This window comes from Coregonus clupeaformis, chromosome 28 (assembly GCF_020615455.1).
Source record: "Coregonus clupeaformis isolate EN_2021a chromosome 28, ASM2061545v1, whole genome shotgun sequence".
NCBI classification, from domain to species: Eukaryota; Metazoa; Chordata; class Actinopteri; order Salmoniformes; family Salmonidae; genus Coregonus; species Coregonus clupeaformis.
Window position 1 is genome coordinate 13098808 of NC_059219.1, and position 17361 is coordinate 13116168.

General features: G+C 47.6%; 1 protein-coding gene across 1 annotated transcript in view; it reads left to right on the forward strand.

Moving 5' to 3' along the window:
* LOC121542645 (carboxypeptidase Q-like) overlaps positions 1-17361 on the forward strand; it is a 47748-nt gene that overhangs the window by 3340 nt on the left and 27047 nt on the right. The window contains exon 4 of the mRNA XM_041852106.2: positions 2805-3012. Coding sequence (XP_041708040.2) covers positions 2805-3012 — 208 coding nt within the window. The remainder of the gene's footprint in view (positions 1-2804; positions 3013-17361) is intronic.

Here is a 17361-nt window from a genome sequence, read left to right on the forward strand (position 1 = left end):
GACTGCATGTTGCCGTCTCTCTTCCTGTCTAGTCTGACTGCATGTTGCCGTCTCTCTTCCTGTCTAGTCTGACTGCATGTTGCCGTCTCTCTTCCTGTCTAGTCTGACTGCATGTTGCCGTCTCTCTTCCTGTCTAGTCTGACTGCATGTTGCCGTCTCTCTTCCTGTCTAGTCTGACTGCATGTTGCCGTCTCTCTTCCTGTCTAGTCTGACTGCATGTTGCCGTCTCTCTTCCTGTCTAGTCTGACTGCATGTTGCCGTCTCTCTTCCTGTCGTCTGACTGCATGTTGCCATCTCTCTTCCTGTCTAGTCTGACTGCATGTTGCCATCTCTCTTCCTGTCTAGTCTGACTGCATGTTGCCATCTCTCTTCCTGTCGTCTGACTGCATGTTGCCATCTCTCTTCCTGTCTAGTCTGACTGCATGTTGCCATCTCTCTTCCTGTCTAGTCTGACTGCATGTTGCCATCTCTCTTCCTGTCTAGTCTGACTGCATGTTGCCATCTCTCTTCCTGTCTAGTCTGACTGCATGTTGCCATCTCTCTTCCTGTCTAGTCTGACTGCATGTTGCCATCTCTCTTCCTGTCTAGTCTGACTGCATGTTGCCATCTCTCTTCCTGTCGTCTGACTGCATGTTGCCATCTCTCTTCCTGTCTAGTCTGACTGCATGTTGCCATCTCTCTTCCTGTCGTCTGACTGCATGTTGCCATCTCTCTTCCTGTCTAGTCTGACTGCATGTTGCCATCTCTCTTCCTGTCTAGTCTGACTGCATGTTGCCATCTCTCTTCCTGTCGTCTGACTGCATGTTGCCATCTCTCTTCCTGTCTAGTCTGACTGCATGTTGCCGTCTCTCTTCCTGTCTAGTCTGACTGCATGTTGCCGTCTCTCTTCCTGTCTAGTCTGACTGCATGTTGCCATCTCTCTTCCTGTCGTCTGACTGCATGTTGCCATCTCTCTTCCTGTCTAGTCTGACTGCATGTTGCCGTCTCTCTTCCTGTCTAGTCTGACTGCATGTTGCCATCTCTCTTCCTGTCTAGTCTGACTGCATGTTGCCATCTCTCTTCCTGTCTAGTCTGACTGCATGTTGCCATCTCTCTTCCTGTCGTCTGACTGCATGTTGCCATCTCTCTTCCTGTCTAGTCTGACTGCATGTTGCCATCTCTCTTCCTGTCGTCTGACTGCATGTTGCCATCTCTCTTCCTGTCTAGTCTGACTGCATGTTGCCATCTCTCTTCCTGTCTAGTCTGACTGCATGTTGCCATCTCTCTTCCTGTCGTCTGACTGCATGTTGCCATCTCTCTTCCTGTCTAGTCTGACTGCATGTTGCCGTCTCTCTTCCTGTCTAGTCTGACTGCATGTTGCCATCTCTCTTCCTGTCTAGTCTGACTGCATGTTGCCGTCTCTCTTCCTGTCTAGTCTGACTGCATGTTGCCGTCTCTCTTCCTGTCTAGTCTGACTGCATGTTGCCGTCTCTCTTCCTGTCTAGTCTGACTGCATGTTGCCGTCTCTCTTCCTGTCTAGTCTGACTGCATGTTGCCGTCTCTCTTCCTGTCTAGTCTGACTGCATGTTGCCGCTCTCTCTTCCTGTCTAGTCTGACTGCATGTTGCCGTCTCTCTTCCTGTCGTCTGACTGCATGTTGCCGTCTCTCTTCCTGTCTAGTCTGACTGCATGTTGCCATCTCTCTTCCTGTCTAGTCTGACTGCATGTTGCCATCTCTCTTCCTGTCGTCTGACTGCATGTTGCCATCTCTCTTCCTGTCTAGTCTGACTGCATGTTGCCATCTCTCTTCCTGTCTAGTCTGACTGCATGTTGCCGTCTCTCTTCCTGTCTAGTCTGACTGCATGTTGCCGTCTCTCTTCCTGTCTAGTCTGACTGCATGTTGCCGTCTCTCTTCCTGTCTAGTCTGACTGCATGTTGCCGTCTCTCTTCCTGTCTAGTCTGACTGCATGTTGCCATCTCTCTTCCTGTCTAGTCTGACTGCATGTTGCCATCTCTCTTCCTGTCTAGTCTGACTGCATGTTGCCATCTCTCTTCCTGTCTAGTCTGACTGCATGTTGCCGTCTCTCTTCCTGTCTAGTCTGACTGCATGTTGCCGTCTCTCTTCCTGTCTAGTCTGACTGCATGTTGCCGTCTCTCTTCCTGTCTAGTCTGACTGCATGTTGCCGTCTCTCTTCCTGTCTAGTCTGACTGCATGTTGCCATCTCTCTTCCTGTCTAGTCTGACTGCATGTTGCCGTCTCTCTTCCTGTCTAGTCTGACTGCATGTTGCCATCTCTCTTCCTGTCTAGTCTGACTGCGTTGCCATCTCTCTTCCTGTCTAGTCTGACTGCATGTTGCCGTCTCTCTTCCTGTCTAGTCTGACTGCATGTTGCCATCTCTCTTCCTGTCTAGTCTGACTGCATGTTGCCGTCTCTCTTCCTGTCTAGTCTGACTGCATGTTGCCATCTCTCTTCCTGTCTAGTCTGACTGCATGTTGCCGTCTCTCTTCCTGTCTAGTCTGACTGCATGTTGCCATCTCTCTTCCTGTCTAGTCTGACTGCATGTTGCCATCTCTCTTCCTGTCTAGTCTGACTGCATGTTGCCGTCTCTCTTCCTGTCTAGTCTGACTGCATGTCATTTTTCCCTCACATTTCTAGCTATTGATATATTCCATATAGTGTTGTATTCCTCTAGTACACCTTTTTATATTGTTTTATATTGACTTTTTGAAAGTGTGTTATCGTAAGTCATATTTATGGGAATCCGAAAGTAGTACCGTGCCCTATTTCTGCTGATAATTTCTAACATGGGTCTCTCTGTGTTGCAGTCCTCACACAGGCTGGCAGGACTACGAGGAGGGAGTGCAGAAGATCCCTACCGCCTGTATCACAGTGGAAGACGCCATGATGATGGCCAGGATGGCTAAGCGAGGACAGAGGATCGTGGTCCGACTCACCATGAACGCCCAGACCTTCCCTGACGCTGACTCCTTCAACACTGTGGCTGAGATCATTGGCAGCGAGCACCCAGAACAGGTAAGCTATGAGAAATGTTCCATTGGGTCTAAACCATTTGTATAAATGGCTATCGTATTCTTATACGAATGTTAATTTGATCTGTGAAACGTTACAGGGACCCCCCCCCCCCAAATACATAATAATAATATGCACTTGTCTTCCTACTAGCACTGAGTTTGCTGATGACTACTTTGTTGAGGGAAAATGTACTTGCTACAATTGTGATGTGTTGTCTCACCAAGCTTTCTTAAAATGAATTAGAGCTGGGCGATAAGGACAAACATCCATATCGTGATAAATTGCCTGAATTGATGCGATAACAATAAATAGAATGATAGGTTTATAACATTAATGGGCACCACAGTTTATAACATTAATGGGCACCACAGTTTATAACATGGTTGTAGCCATCAATTGTCCCATTAAGAATCACCCATATTAGCAAACATTTCATTTCAAACTTCACATTTCTCTAGAATAGGCTACGTATCGTAATGAACGATATCAGCAAAATGCCTTGGGTAAGTGGTCTGTATGGTCGGTATCGGTCATTTTCGGTTTATCGTCCCAGCTCTAAGATGAATACACTAATGTAAGTCGCTCTGAATAAGAGCGTCTGCTAAATGACTAAAAATGTAAACATTTTCAAATGTACTTAAAGGGCCTCCCGAGTGGCGTAGCGGTCTAAGGCACTGCATCGCAGTGCTTGAGGCGTCACTACAGGCCCGGGTTCGATCCCAGGCTGTGTCACAAACGGCCGTGACCAGGAGTCCCAAAGGGCGGCGCACAATTGGCCCAGCGTCGTCCTGGTTAGGTGAGGGTTTGGCCGGGGGGGCTTTACTTGGCTCATCGCGCTCTAGCAACTCCTTGTGGCGGGCCGTGCGCCTGCAGGCTAACTTCGGTCGTCAGTTGAACAGTGTTTCCTCCGACATATTGGTGCGGCTGGCTTCCGGGTTAAGCGGGCGGGTGTTAAGAAGCGCGGTTTGGCGGGTCATGTTTCGGAGGACGCATGACTCGACCTTCGTCTCTCCCGAGCCCGTTGGGGAGTTGCAGCGATGAGACAAGATCGAAATTGGGGGTAAAATACCAATTTAAAAAAAGGTACTAAAGCATGGGTCTACTTTTTGCATTCCAATCCTCTCCTATTTTGCCATTTGTCACGTTGAGATAATACAGAACTGTATGGGGTCTTGGTAAGACCGACGTTCCCCCTGTACGTCCAGTCCAACAAATCCGTAGACAAGGCATCACTTTCCACCAACAGATGCACTGAGGTATGACCATGACCAGGGTAGTCTGTCAGAGGTAGGGAGAGATCTGGAGACTAATTTCACATGGGTTTGACACATGCTCTGTGTGTGCTATAAGGGCAGCGTGAAGGCCTGAATCTCCTCTCCCCTGGGAGCCAATTAGAAGACAGGAACGGCACGGGGATGTCAATCATAGGAGGGTCATTCTGTAAGGTTCTGTCCAGTTACACAGCATTTGTCCAAGCACACTGTGAGCCGTGTCCATGGAGTTTCTCATTAGTCATGACCGGACACTTGTTGTGTCGCTAATGACAACTTATTCCCTATATAGTGCACTACCTTTGACCAGGGTCCATAGGGCTCTGGTCTAAAGAGGTGCACTGTGTAGGGAATGGGGTGCCATTTGGGCTCTTTGCAGAGATTTGCAGTTTCATTGTGACTCTGCTATAGCTAACGCTCCTCTGTCTATCTAAGCTTCTGATCTGTTAGCAAGAGGTCTATGAATTTGTTCCGGTAGGATGTTTCTTTGTTTGATTTGACAAGGAGATTCGTCACGTTCTCTGACAGTTTTGTAAGCATTCATCTATTCTGAAATGAGTACTACACCTAAGGGGATCCCACATTGTATCTCATGCTCCTATTATTCAATCCCCTCAGCTCTACAGGAGTGACTAGAGAGTAGGGGATGTACTAGGGGTTGATTTAGGTGTTTCGCACTAGCAAGCATCCCTTATCACTTCTATGGCAGATCCAGCCCTCTGAGACTATTCAGTAGTCACTAGCATCCCTCAACACTTCTATGGCAGATCCAGCCCTCTGAGACTATTCTGTAGTCACTAGCATCCCTCAACACTTCTATGGCAGATCCAGCCCTCTGAGACTATTCTGTAGTCACTAGCATCCCTCAACACTTCTATGGCAGATCCAGCCCTCTGAGACTATTCTGTAGTCACTAGCATCCCTCATCACTTCTATGGCAGATCCAGCCCTCTGAGACTATTCTGTAGTCACTAGCATCCCTCAACACTTCTATGGCAGATCCAGCCCTCTGAGACTATTCAGTAGTCACTAACATCCCTCAACACTTCTATGGCAGATCCAGCCCTCTGAGACTATTCTGTAGTCACTAGCATCCCTCAACACTTCTATGGCAGATCCAGCCCTCTGAGACTATTCTGTAGTCACTAGCATCCCTCAACACTTCTATGGCAGATCCAGCCCTCTGAGACTATTCTGTAGTCACTAGCATCCCTCAACACTTCTATGGCAGATCCAGCCCTCTGAGACTATTCAGTAGTCACTAGCATCCCTCATCACTTCTATGGCAGATCCAGCCCTCTGAGACTATTCTGTAGTCACTAGCATCCCTCAACACTTCTATGGCAGATCCAGCCCTCTGAGACTATTCTGTAGTCACTAGCATCCCCTCAACACTTCATGGCAGATCCAGCCCTCTGAGACTATTCAGTAGTCACTAGCATCCCTCATCACTTCTATGGCAGATCCAGCCCTCTGAGACTATTCTGTAGTCACTAACATCCCTCATCACTTCTATGGCAGATCCAGCCCTCTGAGACTATTCTGTAGTCACTAACATCCCTCATCAGTTCTATGGCAGATCCAGCCCTCTGAGACTATTCTGTAGTCACTAGCATCCCTCAACACTTCTATGGCAGATCCAGCCCTCTGAGACTATTCAGTAGTCACTAACATCCCTCATCACTTCTATGGCAGATCCAGCCCTTTGAGACTATTCTGTAGTCACTAACATCCCTCATCACTTCTATGGCAGATCCAGCCCTCTGAGACTATTCTGTAGTCACTAACATCCCTCATCACTTCTATGGCAGATCCAGCCCTCTGAGACTATTCTGTAGTCACTAGCATCCCTCAACACTTCTATGGCAGATCCAGCCCTCTGAGACTATTCAGTAGTCACTAGCATCCCTCAACACTTCTATGGCAGATCCAGCCCTCTGAGACTATTCTGTAGTCACTAGCATCCCTCAACACGTCTATGGCAGATCCAGCCCTCTGAGACTATTCAGTAGTCACTAACATCCCTCATCACTTCTATGGCAGATCCAGCCCTTTGAGACTATTCTGTAGTCACTAACATCCCTCATCACTTCTATGGCAGATCCAGCCCTCTGAGACTATTCTGTAGTCACTAGCATCCCTCAACACGTCTATGGCAGATCCAGCCCTCTGAGACTATTCTGTAGTGCCATGCCCTGTCAGTAATGCTTCTCTTCGGTGCTCTCCTCTGTTTGAGCTCGGTCCCAGATTGCGTAAGGAGGAAGGAACGTAGCTCTAACTCTCTCTGCTGACTTAAGAGATTCCTACTTCTCTTTAGTCTGCCTTTTCTGTGATGTCATCTCTACAGAGGAAAAACACAACTGGGATCCCTAGGAAACACTGACACTATGGGAACACCATTCTGTGTAATAAACCTCACTTCCCATTGTTCTGAAATTTGACTAGGCCTAACACGTTTTCCAATAGAACACTTGGCTACATGGGAGAAACGGTATTGTCTGTGTACTCCGCTCTACTATAGGGCTTGTGCTGATGCGTCATTCTGTTCTGAAGAAGATATAATCTCCGTATCGAAGGTGACTCATTTAGCGACCGCAAAAACAGCTTTCACTTCTCTCTAGAAAATCCCTAAGCCAAGCATACAAGTACCACTTTAATTGATTGAAACATTGTGACAGTAATCCCAAAATGGTCCTCTGTAGCTCAGCTGGTAGAGCACGGCGCTTGTAACGCTAAGGTAGTGGGTTCGATCCCCGGGACCACCCATACACAAAAAAATAAATATGTATGCACGCATGACTGTAAGTCGCTTTGGATAAAAGCGTCTGCTAAATGGCATATTATTATTATTATTATTATTATTATTATTAAAATGAGTCACAGTGACAGTACACTGAATGTGGGTGTTTTACTGTATTTAGCTGCTGTGTGTCAGATGTCAATGATGCGTTAGCACAGCAGTGTGAGTGACCGGGTGTGTCCTGTCCTGACTCCGAGTCATCCAGTCATGGGGCAGGGAGGAGCACTCCAATCATGTGCTACTTGGTAATTGATGTCATGAACAAAATATTCTAAAGAAGAGACCTTTCTGTTCTCTTAAAACAGTTCAGAGTTCTGACCTACATTGCCTAATAAGGAAGTAGCCTTGCATGAGCCTTGGTTTTTGAGAGCCGTAACGGCTCATAGGAGCAGGAGCCTATCTCCTGTTTCTGTAGTGAGACAGCTTGGTGTACCAGTACACCTCCTGGACAGGACACTAGTCTATCTCCTGTTTCTGTAGTGAAGCAGCTTAATGTACCAGTATACCACCTGGACAGGACACTAGTCTATCTCCTGTTTCTGTAGTGTGAAGCAGCTTAATGTACCAGTACACCTCCTGGACAAGACGCTAGTCTATCGCAGGGCCTTACCCCCAATCTATCTCCTTAATGCTGAGTGCCAAGCAGAGATGCATTGGGTCCCAGTCTTTGATATGACTCAGTGGGGGATGGAACTCAGGGCGGACACTAACCACTGAGTGGGTAAAAAGAAATAGGACTTAACATTGACTTCTCAAGTCATTTTATGTAGTTTACATGGAAGCTTAGATGAGAGTTGTCAAGGTGGAGCCCTCAAAATGTCTTATGTAGCGTCTCCTCTCCCGATGAAGAGGAATATAAATCAGTGTCTATGGTAGGGAGGGAGGGACACACTGTCCTCCAAAATATATTTGCTTTGGTTTGGGAGAACGTACCCATTCTGTCCTGTAGTGTAAGTTGCATAACATTTACATTTACGTCATTTAGCAGACGCTCTTATCCAGAGCGACTTACAAATAGGTGCATTCACCTTATAGCCAGTGGGATAACCACCTTACAATGTTTATTTTTTTTTTTTGGGGGGGGGGGTTAGAAGGATTACTTTATCCTATCCCAGGTATTCCTTAAAGAGGTGGGGTTTCAAATGTCTCCGGAAGGTGGTGAGTGACTCCGCTGTCCTGGCGTCGTGAGGGAGCTTGTTCCACCATTGGGGTGCCAGAGCAGCGAACAGTTTTGACTGGGCTGAGCGGGAACTATGCTTCCGCAGAGGTAGGGGAGCCAGCAGGCCAGAGGTGGATGAACGCAGTGCCTTCGTTTGGGTGTAGGGACTGATCAGAGCCTGAAGGTACGGAGGTGCCGTTCCCCTCACAGCTCCGTAGGCAAGCACCATGGTCTTGTAGCAGATGCGAGCTTCAACTGGAAGCCAGTGGAGTGTGCGGAGGAGCGAGGTGACGTGAGAGAACTTGGGAAGGTTGAACACCAGACGGGCTGCGGCATTCTGGATGAGTTGTAGGGGTTTAATGGCACAGGCAGGGAGCCCAGCCAACAGCGAGTTGCAGTAATCCAGACGGGAGATGACAAGTGCCTGGATTAGGACCTGTGCCGCTTCCTGTGTAAGGCAGGGTCGTACTCTCCGAATGTTGTAGAGCATGAACCTACAGGATCGGGTCACCACCTTGATGTTAGCGGAGAACGACAGGGTGTTGTCCAGGGTCATGCCAAGGCTCTTCGCACTCTGGGAGGAGGACACAACGGAGTTGTCAACCGTGATGGCGAGATCATGGAACGGGCAGTCTTTCCCCGGGAAGAAGAGCAGCTCCGTCTTGCCGAGGTTCAGCTTGAGGTGGTGATCCGTCATCCATACTGATATGTCTGCCAGACATGCAGAGATGCGATTCGCCACCTGGTTATCAGAAGGGGGAAAGGAGAAGATTAGTTGTGTGTCGTCAGCGTAGCAATGATAGGAGAGGCCATGTGAGGATATGACAGAGCCAAGTGACTTGGTGTATAGCGAGAATAGGAGAGGGCCTAGAACTGAGCCCTGGGGGACACCAGTGGTGAGAGCACGTGGTGCGGAGACAGCTTCTCGCCACGCCACTTGGTAGGAGCGACCGGTCAGGTAGGACGCAATCCAAGAGTGAGCCGCGCCGGAGATGCCCAGCTCGGAGAGGGTGGAGAGGAGGATCTGATGGTTCACAGTATCAAAGGCAGCAGACAGGTCTAGAAGGACAAGAGCAGAGAGAGAGAGAGTTAGCTTTAGCAGTGCGGAGAGCCTCTGTGACACAGAGAAGAGCAGTCTCAGTTGAATGACCAGTCTTGAAACCTGACTGGTTTGGATCAAGAAGGTCATTCTGAGAGAGATAGCAAGAGAGTTGGCTTAAGACGGCACGCTCAATAGTTTTGGAGAGAAAATAAAGAAGGGATACTGGTCTGTAGTTGTTGACATCGGCGGGATCGAGTGTTGGTTTTTTGAGAAGGGGTGCAACTCTCGCTCTCTTGAAGACGGAAGGGACATAGCCAGCGGTCAAGGATGAGTTGATCAGCGAGGTGAGGTAAGGGAGAAGGTCACCGGAGATGGTCTGGAGAAGAGAGGAGGGGATAGGGTCAAGCGGGCAGGTTGTTGGGCGGCCTGCCGTCACAAGTCGCAAGATTTTATCTGAGAGAGAGGGGGAGAAAGAAGTCAAAGCATAGGGTAGGGCAGTGTGAGCAGGACCAGCAGTGTCATTTGACTTAACAAACGAGGATCGGATGTCGTCAACCTTCTTTTCAAAATGGTTGACGAAGTCATCCACAGAGAGGGAGGGGGGGGGGATTCAGCAGGGAGGAGAATGTGGCAAAGAGCTTCCTAGGGTTAGAGGCGGATGCTTGGAATTTAGAGTGGTAGAAAGTGGCCTTAGCAGCAGAAACATTCTTCCATTTCCGCTCAGCTGCCCGGAGCTCTGTTCTGTGAGCTCGCAATGAGTCATCAAGCCACGGAGCTGGAGGGGAGGACCGAGCCGGCCGGGAGGATAGGGGACATAGAGAGTCAAAGGATGCAGAAAGGGAGGAGAGGAGGGTTGAGGAGGCAGAATCAGGAGATTGGAGGGAGAAGGATTGAGCAGAGGGAAGAGATGATAGGATGGAAGAGGAGAGAGTAGCGGGAGAGAGAGAGCGAAGGTTGCGGCGAGCGCATTACCATCTGTGTAGGGGCAGAGTGAGTAGTGTTGGAGGAGAGGGAGAGAGAAAAGGATACAAAGTAGTGGTCGGAGACTTGGAGGGGAGTTGCAGTGAGATTAGTAGAAGAACAGCATCTAGTAAAGATGAGGTCAAGCGTATTGCCTGCCTTGTGAGTAGGGGGGGACGGTGAGAGGGTGAGGTCAAAAGAGGAGAGGAGTGGAAAGAAGGAGGCAGAGAGAAATGAGTCAAATGTAGACGTAGGGAGGTTGAAATCCCCCAGAACTGTGAGGGGTGAGCCATCCTCAGGAAAGGAACTTATCATTGATGAACTCTCCAAGGGAACCTGGAGGGCGATAGATGACAAGGATATTAAGCTTAAATGGGCTAGTGACTGTGACAGCATGGAATTCAAATGAGGAGATAGACAGATGGGTCAGGGGAAAAATTGAGAATGTCCACTTGGGAGAGATGAGGATTCCTGTGCCACCACCCCGCTGACCAGATGCTCTCGGGGTATGCGAGAACACATGGTCAGACGAGGAGAGAGCAGCAGGAGTAGCAGTGTTTTCAGTGGTAATCCATGTAAACCTGTTTGAACTTTGCTGTTGACTGTGATTTGGTCTATTCCATCATCAACAGTCTGTTTGACAATTCCCTAAATGGATATAACCTAGAATATGCAGAATGGGCTAGTACAGATCTTGGGTTCCAGTGGTATTGCAATGGAGGGCTTTATAATGGAGACCTATGGAAGGGAAATGTAGGCTTTCACTTTATTCCAGGAAAATCTGAGGCCTATATAACATACCTTTTACCCATACCTAATGCATGTGTAGACCCTCACCCACATGGCAGTCAAATGCGTTACTGAAGTAGCTAGCCTACATGGGTCTTTACAAGGTTAAAGAAGGATTCAGTCTGACTTGTCACTGTGTCACACAGCCAGGCCTGGTGCTGCTAGTGATGGTGAGAACTGAGGATGTTCCTTCCCTCATTGTTCCAATACTCACGTCCCACAGACGTGTGATGTGACAGACGGACGCCTTCCTTCGTCTGCTGTAATTACAGAGGGGAGAGGGACATATCCTCCTCCGCAGTCTCCACCGACTCCACTGCCATGTTTAATCTGGCTGAGTTATCACAGCTCCAGCTAGCTAAGCCCAGAGCAGAGCTACAAGCCCTGTGGATATACCTTCCTTGGCTCGAAGGGAGATCTAGACAGTCGGCTGCAGGCACGACTCGTTTACAAGTGGCAGGCTATCACAGATAAGTCTGGGGTATATCCTGAGGAGATTGCTACTGAATCCCCACTACCCATATACTCTCCATTCATCTCCTTCTGCCAGAAGCACTTCGCAGAAGGACAAGTAAAGGCCAATGAAAGTTTTAAAGCAATCAAGTTGTGACTCGTAAGATACGTTCTCCTTACTTAGTCTTATCAGTAATAGAACTACGTGACTTAACTTCTGTTCCTTCAGTTTGACCTTTCTCAGACAGGCTGTTGTTTTTTGAGCTAGTTATCTGTTGTCCTTCAAGTCCATTTCCTCTGGAGTTTGAAGCAGGGATTTCTGGGTCAGAGGAGTGGCTGTGCTGTAATGATGCGTACACAGACTCTACACTAATGCCTCGCCCTCCTTTTTTCCTCCCGTTCCGCTTCCCCTTCCAGCCGCCCCCTCCAGCCTTCCCCCTCCAGCCCCCACCTGGGTTCAACAGAACATTTAAAATCTGTTCAGGTAGTAATTCCCAATTTCATAAAAATGTCTCCCTGCTGAACACTGATCTGATCGCAGCCCTGCTCTCTCTCTCGAAACCCTACACACCAAGAACCCTGTATTCTCTTTACAGAGTTTGAGACTGAACTTAACTCCCCTCATACAGACACTCAAGGGCAATCAGATTCTGCGTTATCTCCAATGCTTTAGAGATGCTTTTAACTTTTTTATTTCTAACAAATAAAGCCAATGCGGCCGTGTCAGCGGAATTTCACGGTGAGAAAGTTCAAAGGCAGCCAGAAAAGCCATTGCAACAAAAAAGAGAGAGCTTCTGTCAATAGTGCAGAATGTGCTTTTTCTGACTGGAAAGCTCCATTCTAGTTTTAATGTGTGTGTTTTTAAGGCTGTCTTATAAAATCAGTTTGTCCTCTTTTTGGTTGTGTGGTCTGTTCTGTTGAGGTTATGTCATAATAGGTCACGGAATGAGCTTGGTCCTTTTGGTCTGAAGACCTGCCACAACTGTGCTTAGCTTCAGTGACCACACCTGCACTTGGTCTGCTCATAGTTGGCTCCTCGCCCAACAGACACATGTCATCCATAATGTAAATAGCTCCCCTTGCTAAAATGTTTTATGCAGTGTTGCTAACTGTAGGCTATGAACATGCCTCATTCATTTGTACTGATGTGGAGTCTACAGTGCTGTATGCAGGGTATGGTTAGGACTAGAAGTTGTTGTCCTCTATCTAATCCCAGTTTGTGTAGCCTATTCACCAGGGCTGAGGTCAATTCGAATTGAAGGCAGTCAATTCAGGAAGTAAACTTGAATAACAATTTTCAATGACTTCTCCATAAACTGAGAAGTAGAAGCTATTTATAAAAATAAAAAAAGTTTTCCTTTCTGAATTGACTGCCTTCAATTTCGATTAATCACAGCCCTGCTATTCACTCACTCAGTCATTTGTCTTTGACAAAATAGCCTTCAGAAAGGTCTGTGTTGTGATTTCATCTGTCACTCAGGCTCTTTTGTCCCGGCAGAACAAATCGATCCTCGGCTGCTCTCTCCTCAGTGTGAAGGCAGCAGCAGTTTGGCAACAGATTCAGACTAGAGTACAATTACCAGGGTATGTCAAGGCAATTATCTTCTCACTGACGGCTAAATTGAAGCCTTAGATTTTGACATTTAGCTGTTCTCTTTGCTGAGAATATATAATTATTCCATATACATGTTGGCCTAATGTAATTATGTAACAAAACATATCATGCATAGGCTATATTTTATTAAAACGAGATCCACTTTCCCAAATGGCCCAAAGTGCTGCATTAACAGAATATTTGGGGCCATTTGTTTTTACCTGGCAATTTCTGTGTTATTTGTCATATGATTTTTTTTCTCTAATAATAGTTGTTGGCTACGGCACTCAGTATGGGACATTAATAGGGCTAATAGTAGGAGATTACCTCAGTTCGTTGGCTAGGCTACATAGAAATGGAATCACTAAAATGGGAAGAGGTTCTATGTCCGTTCTAATGATTCCATTCCTTGGTAGGCTACTGTCCTCTGGGACTCGCCCTGTCATAAACCTTCATTAACTCCACTGTGTTAAACAGCCTCTGCCCTGTAATAACTCTTAATTAACCCCACTGTGTTAAACAGCCTCTGCCCTGTCAGAACCCTTCATTAACTCCACTGTGTTGAACAGCCTCTGCCCTATCAGAACCCTTCATTAACTCCACTGTGTTGAACAGCCTCTGCACTCTCATTAACTCCACTGTGTTGAACAGCCTCTGCCCTATCACCATCACCCCTCATTAACCCCACTGTGTTGAACAGCCTCTGTCCTGTCAGAACCTTTCATTAACTCCACTGTGTTGAACAGCCTCTGTCCTGTCAGAACCTTTCATTAACTCCACTGTGTTGAACAGCCTCTGTCTTGTCAGAACCTTTCATTAACTCCACTGTGTTGAACAGCCTCTGTCTTGTCAGAACCTTTCATTAACCCCACTGTGTTGAACAGCCTCTGTCCTGTCAGAACCTTTCATTAACTCCACTGTGTTGAACAGCCTCTGTCTTGTCAGAACCTTTCATTAACTCCACTGTGTTGAACAGCCTCTGTCTTGTCAGAACCTTTCATTAACTCCACTGTGTTGAACAGCCTCTGTCTTGTCAGAACCTTTCATTAACTCCACTGTGTTGAACAGCCTCTGTCTTGTCAGAACCTTTCATTAACTCCACTGTGTTGAACAGCCTGCCTATCAATAATAGCCTTGATACTTTACTAGAAATGGCACAATGTTAGCACAACTAGCGAGAATCGTGAGGCCACTTGTCTTTCAGAAAGGACAGACCTTGCATCCTTGGAGGGTGTTTATGGATTTTAGGGACTAGTCCCAAAAGGGCAAACCTGCGCATCTGACACTCTATTCATTGCATGCTCCATCAAATCCTCAAAGTATTTGAAAAAGCACATTTTGCTATTTTGACCCTGGGTCTGCTTTCAATCTGTCTGTCGTACCCTCCTTTCCTAGAGATCCTAGTAACTGTAAATCTGTAAAGTCCCTCGCTGCTGCCATCTGGGTTTTGTTCTGTTCTTGAGGGTGAGTCTGCATCCTAAATGGCCTCATAATCCCTATGTAGTGCACTACCTATGGGCCCTGGTCAAAAGTAGTGCAGTATATAGGGAAATAGGGTGCAATTTGGGACGCAGCCTGAGCGTCCCGGCCACGCAGAGGGCCGCCAGTCGCTCATCTTGATCAATGAACCGCAGAGAGGTGGTTTCCCACCGTGCGTACTGCCATTTATTTCTCCATCTTTATGGCAGCTGAGCCAAGACGCAGCACAGCCCCTCAGCATCACCATCCTTTCTTATCCTTCAAGCCTGTTTAGGTGCATCATGTGTTGGACGACTGGGTCTCGTCCCGAGTTCTCTGGTTTTAAACATTGATGTCCTCCTTACAGTAGAAAGTGGTTATAACCCCAGTGGGTTTAGCTGAGGTTGTAACCCCCGTGGGTTTAGCTGAGGTTGTAACCCCCGTGGGTTTAGCTGAGGTTGTAACCCCCGTGGGTTTAGCTGAGGTTGTAACCCCCGTGGGTTTAGCTGAGGTTGTAACCCCGTGGGTTTAGCTGAGGTTGTAACCCCCGTGGGTTTAGCTGAGGTTGTAACCCCCGTGGGTTTAGCTGAGGTTGTAACCCCCGTGGGTTTAGCTGAGGTTGTAACCCCGTGGGTTTAGCTGAGGTTGTAACCCCGTGGGTTTAGCTGAGGTTGTAACCCCGTGGGTTTAGCTGAGGTTGTAACCCCGTGGGTTTAGCTGAGGTTGTAACCCCCGTGGGTTTAGCTGAGGTTGTAACCCCCGTGGGTTTAGCTGAGGTTGTAACCCCCGTGGGTTTAGCTGAGGTTGTAACCCCCGTGGGTTTAGCTGAGGTTGTAACCCCGTGGGTTTAGCTGAGGTTGTAACCCCCGTGGGTTTAGCTGAGGTTGTAACCCCCGTGGGTTTAGCTGAGGTTGTAACCCCGTGGGTTTAGCTGAGGTTGTAACCCCGTGGGTTTAGCTGAGGTTGTAACCCCGTGGGTTTAGCTGAGGTTGTAACCCCCGTGGGTTTAGCTGAGGTTGTAACCCCGTGGGTTTAGCTGAGGTTGTAACCCCGTGGGTTTAGCTGAGGTTGTAACCCCCGTGGGTTTAGCTGAGGTTGTAACCCCCGTGGGTTTAGCTGAGGTTGTAAGCCCCGTGGGTTTAGCTGAGGTTGTTGCTGGCTGCTGATTGATGGGTCGGAGCCAGCTGGGGGAAACCACAGTTTATACCCTCCTCTCTCTGCACATTCATCAGTCATGTGATGGTTAGATTCCTGCATGAACACAAACAACTAGCAGTTTAGAGGAGGAATGGACTTAGATGAATGTACAATGTGTACAGTGGGGAAAAAAAGTATTTAGTCAGCCACCAATTGTGCAAGTTCTCCCACTTAAAAAGATGAGAGAGGCCTGTAATTTTCATCATAGGTACACGTCAACTATGACAGACAAAATAAGATTTTTTTTCTCCAGAAAATCACATTGTAGGATTTTTTATGATTTTGTTTGCAAATTATGGTGGAAAATAAGTATTTGGTCAATAACAAAAGTTTCTCAATACTTTGTTATATACCCTTTGTTGGCAATGACACAGGTCAAACGTTTTCTGTAAGTCTTCATAAGGTTTTCACACACTGTTGCTGGTATTTTGGCCCATTCCTCCATGCAGATCTCCTCTAGAGCAGTGATGTTTTGGGGCTGTCGCTGGGCAACACAGACTTTCAACTCCCTCCAAAGATTTTCTATGGGGTTGAGATCTGGAGACTGGCCAGGCCACTCCAGGACCTTGAAATGCTTCTTACGAAGCCACTCCTTCGTTGCCCGGGCGATGTGTTTGGGATCATTGTCATGCTGAAAGACCCAGCCACGTTTCATCTTCAATGCCCTTGCTGATGGAAGGAGGTTTTCACTCAAAATCTCACGATACATGGCCCCATTCATTCTTTCCTTTACACGGATCAGTCGTCCTGGTCCCTTTGCAGAAAAACAGCCCCAAAGCATGATGTTTCCACCCCCATGGTTCACAGTAGGTATGGTGTTCTTTGGATGCAACTCAGCATTCTTTGTCCTCCAAACATGACGAGTTGAGTTTTTACCAAAAAGTTCTATTTTGGTTTCATCTGACCATATGACATTCTCAAAACCCTCTTCTGGATCATCCAAATGCACTCTAGCAAACTTCAGACGGGCCTGGACATGTACTGGCTTAAGCAGGGGGACACGTCTCGCACTGCAGGATTTGAGTCCCTGGCGGCGTAGTGTGTTACTGATGGTAGGCTTTGTTACTTTGGTCCCAGCTCTCTGCAGGTCATTGACTAGGTCCCCCTCAACGGTTGAGATTGGTATCATTTAAAAGCTTACAAACAAGGTTGTCAAACTATTATGTCCACGTGGGTTTGAGTGAGAAAGAGACAGAGGAGAACCAATCAGTACCATCCCCTTCATTACCCACGCATCGTGCCGACAACATCAAAATAGCCTTTCCAGACTCTGAAGTCAGGAGGACTCAGCCACACTAAGAATGACCCACTGGGTTGACTGGAAACTTTGGCGTTGGCCAATCTATATGCTAGCTAGCTATGTGCTTTAGCTGACATGGGTCTCTCTCCTGAGAGGAGCAAATATTCACTGTGTTGGCTCTGAGCCGGCCTAGTCAGGTCCATGGAATGTGTTTTGCGTAACTCCTGGGAACATATTTTATGAGCAAACAACCTTGAGGCTGGGTCTGCGTCACAGTGTCACAAATGACACCCTATTCCCTTTTATAGTGCACTACTTTTGACCAGGGCCCATAGGGATCTGTTCAAAAGTAGTGCACTATTTGGTGAATAGGGTGCTATTTGGGA